At 40.0% G+C, this 17134-nt stretch overlaps 1 protein-coding gene across 1 annotated transcript in view; it reads left to right on the forward strand.

The window, feature by feature from the left end:
- pcdh15b (protocadherin-related 15b) overlaps positions 1 to 17134 on the forward strand; it is a 785155-nt gene that overhangs the window by 355941 nt on the left and 412080 nt on the right. The window contains exon 15 of the mRNA XM_063072091.1: positions 10362 to 10441. Coding sequence (XP_062928161.1) covers positions 10362 to 10441 — 80 coding nt within the window. The remainder of the gene's footprint in view (positions 1 to 10361; positions 10442 to 17134) is intronic.

The raw sequence follows: 17134 nt of genomic DNA on the forward strand, positions 1-17134 counted from the left end.
ACACTGTTTGAATATGTCTGCAAATATTTGCTTAGATTTATGACTGTTTCTGGGATGCAAATCTTAAGCACTACTGCATAACTATGAGGTTGAATGATCCTGTTTGCATCCAGTGTAGTGAACTGTTTCTTAATATTATGTGAAGAGAATTGAATTGTTTTTGAAGACTGGCCTGTTGATAGCAGGGTTCTCAGGAAGAAGCCTACCAGAAATAAAGACATTTACCATTTTAGATGCTTCAACTTGGTCTTTTATATTCACATACTGAATTCTGTCACCAGTAGTTAGAAATATCCACCACCATTAATTTCTGTATGTGGTAGAACAATCTGAACTGTTGGATGTTAATACTGCTTCACATTGAGCAGAAACATCCAGTAGTTCATTGCTGCAGCCTCACCAGACCGGGGAGACCAAACACAGCTTGAACGACCTGATAATACTTCTATTCTGTCAATTAAATTGTCTGATTTTCTCCATCACTTATTCTCCCATCACCCTCAACCTCTGGCACCAGGCCTTACATTGTTCTGAAAATGTTCAGTGTTCTGAAAATGCTTTGTGAAGGGCAGATCGTGTCTAACAAGCCTGATAGAGTTCTTTGAGGAGGTGACCATGCATATAGGTGAGGGTAGTGCAGTGGATGTGATCTGTATGGATTTTAGTAAGGCATTTGACAAGGTTCCACACGGTAGGCTTATTCAGAAAGTTAGAAGGCATGGGATCCAGGGAAGTTTGGCCAGGTGGATTCAGAATTGGCTTGCCTGCAGAAGGCAGAGGGTTGTGGTGGAGGGAGTACATTCAGATTAGAGGATTGTGACTAGTGGTGTCCCACAAGGATCTGTTCTGGGACCTCTACTTTTTGTGATTTTTATTAACGGCCTGGATGTTGGGGTAGAAGGGTGGGTTGGCAAGTTTGCAGACGACACAAAGGTTAGTGGTGTTGTAGATAGTGCAGAGGATTGTCAAAGATTGCAGAGAGACATTGATAGGATGCAGAAGTGGGCTGAGAAGTGGCAGATGGAGTTCAACCCACAGAAGTGTGAGGTGGTACACTTTGGAAGGACAAACTCCAAGGCAGAGTACAAAGTAAATGGCAGGATACTTGGTAGTGTGGAGGAGCAGAGGGATCTCGGGGTACATGTCCACAGATCCCTGAAAGTTGCCTCACAGGTGGATAGGGTAGTTAAGAAAGCTTATGGGGTGTTAGCTTTCATAAGTCGAGGGATAGAGTTTAAGAGTCGCGATGTAATGATGCAGCTCTATAAAACTCTGGTTAGGCCACACTTGGAGTATTGTGTTCAGTTCTGGTCACCTCACTATAGGAAGGATGTGGAAGCATTGGAAAGGGTACAGAGGAGATTTACCAGGATGCTGCCTGGTTTAGAAAGTATGCATTATGATCAGGGGTTAAGGGAGCTAGGGTTTTACTCTTTGGAGAGAAGGAGGATGAGAGGAGACATGATAGAGGTGTACAAGATAATAAGAGGAATAGATAGAGTGGATAGCCAGCGCCTCTTCCCCAGGGCACCACTGCTCAATACAAGAGGACATGGCTTTAAGGTAAGGGGTGGGAAGTTCAAGTGGGATATTAGAGGAAGGTTTTTTACTCAGAGAGTGGTTGGTGCATGGAATGCACTGCCTGAATCAGTGGTGGAGGCAGATACACTAGTGAAGTTTAAGAGACTACTAGACAGGTATATGGAGGAATTTAAGGTGGGGGCTTATATGGGAAGCAGGTTTTGAGGGTCGGCACAACATTGTGGGCCGAAGGGCCTGTACTGTGCTGTACTATTCTATGTTCTATGTTCTATGTAAGTTTGAGGAACAGTTCCTCACTTTGTGACTTGGTTTGTCCAGATATTAAATCCTTTGCTCCCACATCTGATATCTTTTTTTGCACATTGGTTGTTGTCAGTCTTTGTGTGTAGTTGTTCACTGATTTTATTGTATTTATTTGTTCTATTTTGAATGCCTGCAAGAAAATGAATTTCAGGGTAGTGTTGGTAACATATACGTATTTTGATAATAATAAATTTATTTTGAACTTTGATAAGGTATTGTGAAAAGGTCATTTGTTCCAATTTGTAAAACCTGCTTTCTAGCTACTGAGCTTAACTAGAATATAACTAGAATATGGCTCAACTAGAATACACAATAAAACGTTTGTGTATGTGTGCGTATGTGCACTGAGTGATGTGGGATGAAATGGAACCGGGAACACGCTTACAATTCAGATTCAGATTTTTTTTATCACATTTATATCAAAACACATAGTGAAATACATCATTTGCCTTAACAGCCAACACATACCGGGACCAGCCTACAAGTGTCACCACACATTCCAGTGGCAACATAGCATGCCCACAATGCTCGGCAGGACAGCAGAGAGCACAATGGCATAGAACATGACAAGCAACAGAACAGCAACAGCAAAATAAGCCCTTTCGTACCTCCCACCCACGCACACATACAGACTGTCTTTCAGCTCTGGGACAGGCCCCCAGACATTGGCCATCGGCCTCGAACTTCTGACTTCCAATCAACCTTTGGCCTTCAATTTTCAATATCAACACCCAAACTAGCCAAATTCAGAATCCCGAACTGCAGGCGCATTGATTGACAAGTCTTTGTGCCTCCTGATGCCCACTGACCTAGGACAGCCTGACATCACCCATCTACCTTATCGGATTTCGAATGTGGAGTGCGGAGTAGAAGCCTGACCCCAAACTCATCCACATTCCTGTTCCTGGACCCTAACTCGACCTCAAAGCCAAGCGTACAAACTTAGTAAACAACTAAGTCTGAGCCACATTCTCAGCAGAGCTCAACGGTGTGCGAAACATCCATTGTTACATTGTAAGTAGAACTCTGGCTCTTTGCTTAAGCATGGATATACCCAAGAAGCAATGCTGGCTCCCACTTCTGCTGCCCATGCTCATGCTGCTCTTTGGTGGTGGTTATGAATACAATCTATAATGATCTGTCCTTTTCCAGGGAGTGTTACTGGCCATGAATGGGTTGGCTGAGGACGTACAGAAATGTGCTATTCATCTCAGCTTCCACCATTCTCCATGTCAAGCCCTGCAGTCACTTCTTCTCTAGCTCCACACTTCTTTCAATCCCAGGTCTGAATGAGTTCAAAATTTCAGTAAATGGTTGGTCTGCAGGAGCCAGCTCCTGTTCCCTCATAACGGTAGAAGTCGTACTAGCTTTTGGTTGCATTGATGATGCTTGGGCTTGGTTTTGTAGTGAGGAATAATTCTGTAGTTTTGGTGCTTGACACCATTGAGAGTGAAAGGAATCTTTGACCTGGTTTATTGTAGAGAAGGAACCAGGGTTTTGGAAGAAATATAGAAGGCAGTAATTAAAACAGAAAAGCAGTAATTAAATCAAGCATTAATTAGAACAGAGTGTTGTAAATACGCAGCTGGTCAGGGGACACAATAGACCACAGATCTAGTGCAAAAAATAAACAGTGGAGTCAAATTGAGACCCCATATTAGGACAGAGAGGCTATCCCGAACTCTCGACTGTATGTCATGTCATTTTAACTCCCCTTCTTATTCCTACACTGACCTGTCTGTCTGCCTGTCCTTCTCCCTCCCTCCCTCCTTCCAATCCACCTCCAGTAATCCCCTTTTTGTTCCCATTTTCAAACTCCTACCACCCGATCACCAATTTTCATCCCCCTTCCCCTCCTGGCTCCATCCAACTTCTACCCTCACACTTCACCCACTGGATCCACTCCCTCATCTGGTTCTATTTGACCTTCATTTCTCCCCTAATTGTTCTCAATATCATTGTCATTACATCAGATTCTGGCACTTGCAGCACTTCTGCCCTGCTTATCATTGGTCGCTCCTTTATAGGAAGGGAGTGGAAGCTTTAAAGAGGGTGCAGAGGAGACTTACCTGGATGCAGAATGGATTGGAGGGCATGTCTTCTGAGAATAGGCCAAGTGACCTCGGATTTTTTTCTCTTTGCAGCAAAGGTGTATGAGAGACAGGTTGTTAGAGTGATATAAGATGGTAAGAGACGTAGATTGAGAGTAGCCAGAGACTTTTTCCTGTTGCTCTGGGAAACTATCTTGAAATACCTTCTGTGAATTTTTTTTTAGATTATGAAGACACGTAGTCCCCTTTTATTGTCATTTAGTAATGCATGCATTAAGAAATGATACATTATTTCCTCCGGTGTGATATCACAAAACACAGGACAAACCAACACTGAAAAAAACTGACAAAACCACATAATTATACATATAGATACAAACAGTGTAACAATACCATAACTTGATGAGGAAAGTCCGTGAGCACAGTAAAGTTCAAAGTTTCTCAAATGTCCCACATCTCACGCAGACGAGAGCAGGAAGAAAAACTCTTCCTGCCATGCCGACCACAATCCGACTCTGAGTCATCCGAAAACTTCGAGCTCTGATCAGCTCTCTGACACTGAGTACTGAGCGGCATCTCTACTGAACGATTCTACCTCCTTCTCGGTCGCCAAAAGCAGGCAAGGCCGGGGATTTTGAGGCCTACCCTCCAAAAGATTCCCGACCACATAGTAACGACAGCAGCGGATGGGTATTTCAGAAATTTCTCCAGATGTTCCTCTGTGCTTTCACATCCATTCTCCATCAACCAGAATTGTCCACGGCCCCTATTTATCAGATACAACATCATTTTTCACCGGAGAGCTGCGCACGCGTGGCGTGCTGCCATCTTCTCCTCCCACTTTGAGAATTTGTTCTCAAAGCTATTGTTTGCAACTGAATTAACCCATAAATACTCCCATCTTTGTTACACTATTTTTACACCCTTGTGGATCTGTCGATTCAGCACCCTTTCCTATGGTGTGGCCACTATTTGAAGGTCTACATCCTACTCCTATCAGTATCTTCCATCCCTTGGTTTTTCTACCTTCTCTCCAATGGAGCCAATATCTTCTGAGCCTGGATCGTCTCTCACAGCTATTCTTATTTCACCTTATGCTAACAGTTCTACTCTGCTACCTTTTCCTCCCCACCAATTCTTCCAAATGAAATAATCATGCATGTGTTTACAGTTTTAATCTACTTGAATGGACGTTTCTGTAAAGACCATCAAATCATATCCATTCACCTCTGTCTGTGCCATTAATTTAACAAGCTTATATTGAATGCTTTATGCATTTGGACATAAACCCTTTAGACTTGCCCTTTTTGCCATTTTTAATTGTCTTACCTTTTCTTGTGTTGTGCTCGATCTGCTTCCTGCCCTGTATTCAGTTTATGCTTTCTACTTTTGTTTTTTCACTTGGCCATGTAGTCACCTATCTTGATTCCACTGCATTCACTTTGCCTTTCTACTGTCTCCTCATCTTAACATACATTTTATCTCTTCCTATCCCAAATGTGGCAACAGACAATGGAATTTGAATATTAGCCTTACTTCTCTCTTCAGGCGTTCCCGGACTTGAAATATTAACTGTTTCTCTCCTTGCAATTACTGCCTGACCAGTATTTTCAACAGTTTGTTTTAATTACATCACTAGTACTTTCCTTCTATAAGGTAATGTATTAGAATAGAATTTTTTTCAACTTATTCATATGATGTGTATTTTATTGGATTGGCCAGCATTTATTTTCTTCATCTGTTTGTCTTTAAAGTTGAATAGCTTCCTGGATCATTTCAGAGGAGAACTAATAAATCATAAGACCTTAATATATAAGAACAGAATTACAGTAGGCTATACAGCCCATTACATCTGCTCCTCCATTCAATCTTGGCTGGTATTTCTTTCCACCCCGTTCTCTCTCTTTCTGTTCAACTCTTAATCTCCCTATCAACCAAGAACCTATGCATTTATGCTAAAGTACACCCAATAACTTGGCTTCCACAGATTTTCCAACCTCTAGCTGAAAAAGTCCCTCCTCACCTTAGTTTTAAAGAGACGTCCCTTTATTCTGACCCTGCCCTCTTGGATTCTGAACTCTCTTACTAATGGAAATATCTGCTCTATGTCCACTCTGTCCAGGCCTTTCAGTATCTGGTAGATTTCAATGAGATTCCTTCCTCGTTTTTCTGAATTCCTTTGTGTGCAGGCCCAAAGACATCAAATGCTTTTCATCCATTAGCCTTCCATTCCTGAGATCATTCTCGTGGATTTCCTCTGGACCCCCTCAGCAACTGGCATATTCTTTCTTAGGTATGTGGTCCAAAGTTGGTGTCAATATTCCATATGTTTTCTGGACATTGTTTTATAAAGCCTCAGCAGTACTACCTTGCTTTTATATTTTAGTCCTCTTGAAATGAATGCTATCATTGTATTTGTTTTCCTTGCAACTGACTCAACCTTGAATCAACTAGATTGTTTTTAGATTTAGAGTCCTGAATAGGGTAATGATGGTCAATTTCCTTCCTGGTGAACTGAATAGATTTGTTTGGCAGCTAGTGGTTTCGTTAAATGCTGCCCTGTCAAATTCTATTGAAAGATGAATGGGTATTATTACTCCCACTATCAAATTTGTCATTAGTATCTCTGACCTGCCTTGCTTCAGCTATGTAGGTAGGTCAGAAACCAGACCAATGCAGTAGAAACTAGAAGAGAAGGAATTGCATTAAGTTTAATGAACTTTGAGAGAAATGGGGTGATGTCATGTAGCTCTAAGATTACTCTGGTCTTTTAACTGGAATTTAATAATGAATGTTTATGGAAACTTTAAACGAATTGTGCCTGTGTTGAAATTTTCAGTTTCTATGCCATACTTGTTGGAAAATAAAATTTATTTTTTCCTATGAGCTACTTTTTTTTTATTGTAGCTAGACCGTGAAAGATTAATCAATTAAAAGCAGATTCCTGTACTCAGACACATTGTTTTATGTTCTTAAAAATGTTTTTTATAAACCAGCGTTGATTATGAACGGGTGCCATTGAAACTTCCACAGCAGTTTGTTCCCCTTTGCATTTTATTTTGCTGGATTACATCAGGATGGATGAGGCTTGGGGCTGTGGGTGAGTGGCAGAAGAGGACAGAGTGGTAGAACAGCTAGCACCAATCTTTCAAATGCCAGAACTGACAGAATTATTGACAGTCAGGGTCTCTCAAGGGCAGACAGATCACACTCCCATCACAGTCACCACTGCAGGGTCAATGTGCCTAAGATACTAAACTGGAAGCTTATCACTGACATAGACTACTGTTACAATGGAGACTGCAGGCACAGTGAGCAATTAGACTTGGTGTTGAACCCGAAGTAGTTTTGAACTTCCAGTCAGCAGAGCCTTTTTGATGCCCTTTGGGAACACATTTTCTTCAGCTAATTGACAGTCCAGAAATGTAACAGACTATCTATTTTCTTATGCAACCATTTACACGTCTCCTTAGCAACAGGAAAAGAAGGATAAGACAGGCTTTTCACTTCCTCTCTTTGGCAACTTTCCATGGATACTAGATGTTGCCGACCACACTCATACAGCAATCTATGAGTCTGTGGAGTGTGTATGATATAGGAGTGATGGGGATGGGAGGGAGATCTCGTGAATAGGACAGTGTGTTTTATTTTTAAAAATGAAAATGGAATTGGATAAATCATAGTGGGGACATGTCAGAGGCTGTGTGGCAGAAAAAAGAAAGGGGATGAAGAAGGGCTTTCAAAGAAATAGTATAGGCAGAGTAAGCTGTCCAATCCATTTCTGATTTTATTACAGATGAATAGAAAAGGATATTGTTCTCAAATACTGAGTTGTCATGGAATGCTACAAATACTGTCTATGAAAACCAGTTACCAAAATGCCATATTCTCTTTTGCACAAATTAGACAACATCTAGGCAGCTGGCAAAACCACTAACCTCCTTTCACATGAAGTTTTCTTCCCTTTCAAAGTGGCATTACTGACAAAGGGAGGACTGGTTGCATTAATCTCACCGGAACGAACATCATTGCATCTAAATGAAGCTGAGCTTCACCCTCAAAAGGAACAGAGGAAGGATAGTGCTCCCTTTTCATCTTTTCCTCGTAATATACTTGTATTCTTTGAACTATCTCTAATCCCAGTCTATCCCTCCTTTAATTGTACACAGTAGTCCAGGTGTGATCTCACCAATAACCTGTATAGTTGTGGGTAGACTTTCTAACCTTGTTCTCTTTACAATAAAGACAAACACGTCATTAGAGCCTGGCACACGGGTAGGATGTTAATTACTGCAACTGCTTCACTTGCTACGCATGGATATTTAGGGTTTAGTTGACAATTTGCTGATTGTCAGAGAGAAGGAGTGGAAATATTGGAAAACATTAACCTCTTCCTCCCCTCAACTGAACAACAACAGCAATGGTGTCAAGTTTTTCAGTCACATTTTGCTTCATTAGGCTTGAAATCGTACCCCAAATATGGTATTCACTGAAAGGATAGGCTGGCTTTACACTAACACCATCACTGATAACTCAGGAACCTTGCTACCTGGGTAGTATTGTCAGAAAATTCTTAAAGAACTTAACAGGCCATGTAGAATCCAGTGAAAGAGACAGGAAGTTCATTCTGGATAAGCTCTGATGAAGAGTCATCGAGCTGAAATGCTGACTCCTTTTCTCTACATGCTGCTGTCTGACCTGCTGAATAATTAGGGTATTTTCAATAATGGTTTCAAATTTCCAGCATTCACTGTCTTCTCTGAAATTATCAGTGTTTGTGCAAACATTCACTAGTACATTACCAAGACTTGGAGAATTTGCTGAACTCTGTTGCCTGGCTGATGAATTTTGCACATCTCTTCAGCAGTCCTAAAATTCGATAATTTCTAAAAACTGGTCAAAACTCAACAGGTCAAGTTGCTTCAGCTGTTGCATCCATATCTTGGGGATGGATTCCAGTTTTCCACACCTGCGCCCTGGAAATATGGAAACTGAATGTGGCAGGGTGGCACATTAGACATCTTGTTCCGCTGATGGATTCAGAACTAAGTGCAGTAACTATTCTGTAAGGAAGTGACTGAATGGGTTAGACACATTGATTACCTGACCCCTCTGCTTAACATCAATAACACAACCTATTCATTTGAATGCAACTTCAACTGAAAAAGGTGTTACTTTATTTTAATTAGTAACACTAATCAATTTACACAGGTTTAAAGTGAATGGATTTTTAACTTTTTTTAAATCTTTTAATTTATATAAATATTCTTCTATTGTTGTCCAAATGCTTTGATATTTTGAAACATTTAGAAACATTGAAAATTTCTTTTTAAATCACGGGGTAACACATACAAAATGCTGGAGGAACCCAGCAGGTCAGGCAGCATCTATGGAAAGGAATAAAGAATTGTTGTTTAAGACTGAGACCCATCATCAGAATGAAGGTCCAGATGAAAGATCACAGCCTGAAATATTGACTGTTTATTCCTTTACATCGATGCTGTATAACCTGCTGAGTTCCTCCTTCATTTTGTGTGTGTTACTCTGGACTTTCAGCATCTGCAGAATCTCTTATGTTTTTGAAATCGTAGCAGTTAGAGGTTTATCACAGTAGGCTGAGCTGTAGCTTCTTCCATCCTATGGTGGACCACACTGACTCCAGGAATAACTTACCGTCTCATGGAATGATCGCAGTAGCACAGCCAGCAGGATCCTAGAGGTTATGCTGTTGCAGAAGGTAGCAAAGATATCCTACAAGAGGCTAACACGATGCAAACTGAGGCCAACTTGATCCAAACCAGTGAGAAATTGTGATGAGAAAATAACAAGCCTACATATTTTCCATGGAGCCATTTGATTAGGTACTGTTAATCAATAACTTCCTCTCTTGGCTTTGTTTTAAGTGCTGCTCTTGCCAGAAACATCTGATTAGGGAGTGGCTATCAAATTTTATGATTTGTGGTAATAACTGCATGCTCAGTGAAATACTCAATGGAGAGTTCATTAGAGATTCTGAAATGACTGTGTAATATTAGCTGATAAATGTTTAATTGTTTCTTGTGCACTTTCCATTATTTCAGTGGAGATGTTAAACTGTGCTTTGACATATCCTTCTCACTGACATACATATTCTCACTCTATACAGTTTCTTGTAAGTCTTTCTGTACAGTCCTTTTCCTGAAGATTAATGGCCTTGTTTTCTATAGTAGACAATTCAAGTGTTCAAGTTCAATTGCACAATCACACACCAAGGAAGCCTGAAATTGTTGAACTTAATTAAAATGTGATTCTAACAGTAATCAGGAATTACTAAGTAAAGAGTATCATAGCTTTAATACAATTAATGCAATGTAACAGCACAAGAAAATACATTCCAAAGGTTTCAAAAATTTCAGATTAATGGTTTGTTTAGTTAATAGCCTTTACTTATTGAATTATAACGCTGCTTCCATTTTATATATTTAGGCCACAGATCGTGAGAGAGATCCAGTCACTTATCGTATTATAAATGGAGATCCACAGCAGGTTTTCAACATTACTCAGAGGTAAGTGGAAATGGATATCCTTATTTAACTGCACATCTGTTACTTGTCTGAATTTGAATTTGCCATTCATACATAACTAATAGCAAGTAGCAATATGTTTACTTTTGTGTTGTCAGTTCCACATGTGCCAGTAAATGCCTTTGTAAAAAGTTCTAGTTTTAAAATCTTGCTGGGAAGATTCATGCTGTCAAAACTTCCGGTGGTGGAACTCAGAATCAGGCTATGATTAGGCAGTAAAAGCATGAAGTAAACCTTATGGATTTCCTAATAGGAATAATCTTGTTGTCTTGCTTCCACTTAACAAAGTCAAGATACTTCTTAAAGTCTTGTCAAAATTATGCATTCCCTGCTCTCAAAAGGAAGGTTTTGCTTATTTAAAGCACATGTACCAAAGTGAAATATAGTTCATGATAACATTAACAAATAGAATGTGATAGCAAACCACATTGGCCAATATTAAGAGCAATAAGTAAACGCTTGTGTTTGGAAGCAAGCCTTTGAGGACTTCTGAAGGACAAATGAGATAGAAAGGAGAGATTTTTGATGAAAGTTCTGGAGATCAGGAGCAAAACATGATCACTTATAATGGAGTGAGGAAGGGAAAAGATCTTGAAAGGATTTGGGTAGGAATTATGGAATTTTAGGATCAAGTTATTGCTCAACCGGGAGTCAGAGCAGAGAAAAAGCAGTAAAGTGATGTACTGATGGGACTCTGTTAGGATGGCGGTAGAAGAATTCTAAAGACGATTAATTCTACAGAGGATGAAAGATGAAAGCCTGATCAGAAAAACACCGCAAGTTAGTTGAGAAGTACAAAAGACAGGGGTGAAAGGTTCAGCAGCAGGTGACAAAATGGAAGATTTTGCAGTTTATATGGCAGTATTAGTATGATACAAATATATTGCAAGTAGAGTCTTGCGTAAGCATATTGTCAGAGGCAGGGCATGGGTTTGTGTTGGGAGTGTGTACAGTGGCTTCAGTCATTTCAATCGCATAGGCTGAAGTAGGTAAATTTATCAGTTGTGTATCTGCTGTGGGTTCATCAGTGCAGAAACAGGGTTTTAACTCTTATGATGGTGGGAATAAAAAATAAAAATTGTTATTGAATAATACCTTTTATGTAGAGAGAGGTGGGTCCGTGGAACGCCCTGTTGAAGGTGGTGGTAGAGGCAGATACATTAGGGACATTTAAGAAACTCTTAGACAGGCACACAGATGATAGAAAAATGGAGGGCTATGTAGGAGAGATAGATTAGATTGATTTTAAGATTAATTTTCAAAAGTCAGCGTAGCATCGTGGGCCAAAGGCCCTGTACTGTGCAGTAATGTTCTATGTTCCACTGTGTCACCTAAAAGTTTGATTTTAAATAACATGCTGTCAAACTCACAAATTTTGGTAATTTGTGAGTAACATCAATTAACCACCATGAAAGTTAAATATAATGCATTAAAAGTTTTTTTTTTCAAATAGGGAAGTGTTACCCCAAGGTGATCAGATCAAATGTGTCTCAAGTCTTCTGAAAATTCAAGGCTCATCCATGGTTCTCTTTTTATTATTTCATTAGTTCAGCATTCAAAAATCCTAAAAAAAAACAAAATGCAAGATTTCATAAAACCATGTTAATTCAGTCTAAACATGTTGTGAATTTCTAAATCCTGTTACCAGGGCATTAATAATAGGTCCTATTATTATCCCTGCTTCTGATGTCAGGCTAACTGGCCTAAAGTTCCTCTTTTTTACTCTTCCTTGTTTCCTCAAACAGTGAGGTTACAGTTATTAATTTTCAAACCATAGAGACTGTTCATGAACCTCAACACCTCTGCCCTTCAGGTAAGGGAATCTGTCAGATTTTAGTCCTGTTAATTATTCCAGTAATTGCTCTTCATTAATATGAATTACTTGATGTTTTACAGACTCATTAGACCTTTGGTTACACAAAAATTCCAGTTACGAACTCTCTTCTGTAAAGAGAGAGTCAAAATATTTGTTTAACATCTCTGCTAGTTTCTTATTCCTCTATATAATTTCTTCTGTCTGTGTCACCCAGGAAATTATGCATTGTTGTCTACTTACAAAAGCCTTTGGAATCCTTTTAGTCTGTCTTGTTAGTTTATTCTCATTAAGTATTCCTCTTTCTTCTAATTACTTGGTTGTTAATTTTTGCAATCAACCAATTCAGTCCTTAGTCACATTTGAGATTCTTCTTTTAATCTAATACAATCCTTAATTCCTTCAATTACACGTAGTAATATATTTTCATTAAAGGCTCCATACTCATTGAGAAATTTTAGAATTTTCATTGCTTTTCTGTACCAGCATCATTTTAATGTAATTTTCTAATCTAATTAACAGTTCTGAAACCTCAGAAATCATTTTTGTTTTAAATTAATTTATATTAATATGCAATAACATTAATATTATAAGATTAATATGAAAATTCTATGATTCTTTCCAAAAGGATCTTTTACAATAAGACTGCTAATTAACGCCATCTTATTACATAAATATTCAATCTAAAATAGTTCTCTCCTTTCTTGATTGCTCTACATTATTATAGAAAAGTGTCTTAAAGCATTTTACTAATGCACTTTCCAGCCTAATTTTGATAGTTACCTACTCTGCCCCAGGTCATTGCAATGTACGTTTTATACAGTGCGCTCCTCTGATTTTCTGCTCAGTCTAATGCTACGATTACTGTTAAATAGTTCATAACATACCTCCTTCAGTCTTTTCTTATTTTGTAACTCCCCATATCGAACCTATTTTGAGCCTTTTTGTTTTTTGCCTTCATCTGTAGAGAGCAGGCTATTCTGGACTGGGTTTTGAGCAATGAGGAAGGGTTAATTAGCGATCTTGTCGTGAGAGGCCCCTTGGGTAAGAGTGACCATAATATGGTGGAATTCTTCATTAAGATGGAGAGTGACATAGTTAATTCAGAAACAAAGGTTCTGAACTTAAAGAGGGGTGACTTTGAAGGTATGAGACGTGAATTAGCTAAGATAGACTGGCAAATGACACTTAAAGGATTGACGGTGGATATGCAATGGCAAGCATTTAAAGGTTGCATGGATGAACTACAACAATTGTTCATCCCAGTTTGGCAAAAGAATAAATCAAGGAAGGTAGTGCACCCGTGGCTGACAAGAGAAATTAGGGATAGTATCAATTCCAAAGAAGAAGCATACAAATTAGCCAGAGAAAGTGGCTCACCTGAGGACTGGGAGAAATTCAGAGTTCAGCAGAGGAGGACAAAGGGCTTAATTAGGAAGGGGAAAAAAGATTATGAGAGAAAACTGGCAGGGAACATAAAAACGGACTGTAAAAGCTTTTATAGATATGTAAAAAGGAAAAGACTGGTAAAGACAAATGTAGGTCCCCTGCAGACAGAAACAGGTGAATTGGTTATGGCGAGCAAGGACATGGCAGACCAATTGAATAATTACTTTGGTTCTGTCTTCACTAAGGAGGACATAAATAATCTTCCAGAAATAGTAAGGGACAGAGGGTCCAGTGGGATGGAGGAACTGAGCGAAATACATGTTAGTAGGGAAGTGGTGTTAGGTAAATTGAAGGAATTGAAGACAGATAAATCCCCAGGGCCAGATGGTCTGCATCCGAGAGTGCTTAAGGAAGTAGTCCAAGAAATAGTGGATGCATTAGTGATAATTTTTCAAAACTCGTTAGATTCTGGACTAGTTCCTGAGGATTGGAGGGTGGCTAATGTAACCCCACTTTTTAAAAAAGGAGGGAGAGAGAAACCGGGGAATTATAGACTGGTTAGCCTAACGTCGGTGGTGGGGAAACTGCTGGAGTCAGTTATCAAGGATGTGATAACAGCACATTTGGAAAGCGGTGAAATGATCGGACAAAGTCAGCATGGATTTGTGAAAGGAAAATCATGTCTGACGAATCTCATAGAATTTTTTGAGGATGTAACTAGTAGAGTGGATAGGGGAGAACCAGTGGATGTGGTATATTTGGATTTTCAAAAGGCTTTTGACAAGGTCCCACACAGGAGATTAGTGTGCAAACTTAAAGCACACGGTATTGGGGGTAAGGTATTGGTGTGGGTGGAGAATTGGTTAGCAGACAGGAAGCAAAGAGTGGGAATAAACGGGACCTTTTCAGAATGGCAGGCGGTGACTAGGGGGGTACCGCAAGGCTCAGTGCTGGGACCCCAGTTGTTTACAATATATATTAATGACTTGGATGAGGGAATTAAATGCAGCATCTCCAAGTTTGCGGATGACCCGAAGCTGGGTGGCAGTGTTAGCAGTGAGGAGGATGCTAAGAGGATACAGAGTCACTTGGATAGGTTGGGTGAGTGGGCAAATTCATGGCAGATGCAATTTAATGTGGATAAATGTGAAGTTATCCACTTTGGTGGCAAAAATAGGAAAACAGATTATTATCTGAATGGTGGCTGATTAGGAAAAGGGGAGGTGCAACGAGACCTGGGTGTCATTATACACCAGTCATTGAAAGTGGGCATGCAAGTACAGCAGGCGGTGAAAAAGGCGAATGGTATGCTGGCATTTATAGCGAGAGGATTCGAGTACAGGAGCAGGGAGGTACTACTGCAGTTGTACAAGGCCTTGGTGAGACCACACCTGGAGTATTGTGTGCAGTTTTGGTCCCCTAATCTGAGGAAAGACATCTTTGCCATAGAGGGAGTACAAAGAAGGTTCACAGATTGATTCCTGGGATGGCAGGACTTTCATATGAAGAAAGACTGGATGAAATGGGCTTGTACTCGTTGGAATTTAGAAGATTGAGGGGGGATCTGATTGAAACGTATAAGATCCTAAAGGGATTGGACAGGCTAGATGCAGGAAGATTGTTCCCGATGTTGGGGAAGTCCAGAACGAGGGGTCACAGTTTGAGGATAGAGGGGAAGCCTTTTAGGACCGAGATTAGGAAAAACTTCTTCACACAGAGAGTGGTGAATCTGTGGAATTCTCTGCCACAGGAAACTGTTGAGGCCAGTTCATTGGTTATATTTAAGAGGGAGTTAGATATGGCCCTTGTGGCTACGGGGGTCAGTGGGTATGGAGGGAAGGCTGGGGCGGGGTTCTGAGTTGGATGATCAGCCATGATCATAATAAATGGCGGTGCAGGCTCGAAGGGCCGAATGGCCTACTCCTGCACCTATTTTCTATGTTTCTATGTTTCTATCTCATTCTTTCATTTCAGAACCATCTCACTTCCTACGTTCGCCAACATTTACTGAAGATCTAGTACCTCAAACATCTATGTCCAACTCGAATTACTCGTGAACTCGGGTAGCCTTTGTCTCCATTCGTTAATTCATTGAACTTATTATATGTTCTCTGTGCAATCTCTTAGGGCACTCTCAATGTTGCCCTGCTGTGACCTTGTCATTAGTACTTTATTGCTGCCGGTAAATTTTATGCCCTAGAAATACACAGGTGATTGGGAGGACATGTGATAAACCATTTGTTGCCTGGTGCAAGGGACTGATCAAGGCTGTATTGTTGGGCTCAAATTGGGAAGTTGAGACCTCAGGTGGAGTCACAAATAGGGAAAGCCATGGTGATGGTTTCTTGGTTAGATGGTCAAATTAAGAAGTTGGAGCCAAGGCTTGAGCAGAAGAAGCAACAGGACTAGTTGAACTCTGTGGAGAGCAAATTAGTGAATCAGTGGTCATTTTCTGACCTGATGATTATCAATAATTGGGGAGTCAGGGATGGCTTTGGTTGGGCTATGGCATAGTGGGGAGATGGCTGATTTGAGAAAGTGGATATGAGAAGTGTCAGGTGATGTGTGATGAGTTATTATTGTTACATTGAAAAGGAAAATGTAAATGAGAGAATAAGCCTGGGTGGGGTTTCCAGCCTACTCAAGGAGCAGTGATATTAAAACATGGTTATTCTAAGATGCTCAATTATGGCTGCACCCCAGATAACTATGACTTAATTTTCCAAGAAACTCTTGCTTCCCATATCACTTCCATCAATTATAATTCCACTTCCAGTCATGTTTCCAGCCTTACATTTAGTCTGCTTTGGTCTGCTGCAAATTGTCTATGATTTGGGTAGTCAACTAGAAGTCACTCGTCAAGCTCTCATAAAGGACTCTCCGACGTTGCTCAGAGTAAATTGATCCTTTGCGTTCTTTTCTAAACTTTTTGTCAACTGCAGGATATCCTTAACTCTACCACTGGACAGGCATTGCAGGGGGTTGAAGCATGTGAGAATCAGGCATGAAAGTGAACAAAGCAGATGATCAGCCATTATGTTGTTGAATGGTGGAGCGGGCTTGAGGGGACAATATTCCCCTGTTAAGCTCCTTTTTCTTATATTCTGGACAGTGTCACTACCAGATTCCTTTAGCTCTATAACTTGAATAATACTGAGTACAACATCCCATTTCCCCTGCAGTTCTTGCAATCAGCAGTAGGAACTTCGTATCTGTTGGATTAGGGAAACTGCTGAATCTCATCCACTACTGCATCTCAGTCAGACTCTTGTATATGACCAAATCAACATCACCATTTTATTACCTCATGAGTTAAAATGTCCTTTTAACTCTTCTCATATCTTTACAACTCTATAAATTTGTGCAGAGTTCTTCAGATAGAAATCTTTTGCTCAAAGATTCAAAGTACATTTATTATCAAAGTGTGTATACAGTATACAACACTGAGATTCAAACTCCTGCAGGCAGCCACA

The sequence above is a fragment of the Mobula hypostoma genome, chromosome 19 (assembly GCF_963921235.1).
Source record: "Mobula hypostoma chromosome 19, sMobHyp1.1, whole genome shotgun sequence".
Classification (NCBI taxonomy): domain Eukaryota; kingdom Metazoa; phylum Chordata; class Chondrichthyes; order Myliobatiformes; family Myliobatidae; genus Mobula; species Mobula hypostoma.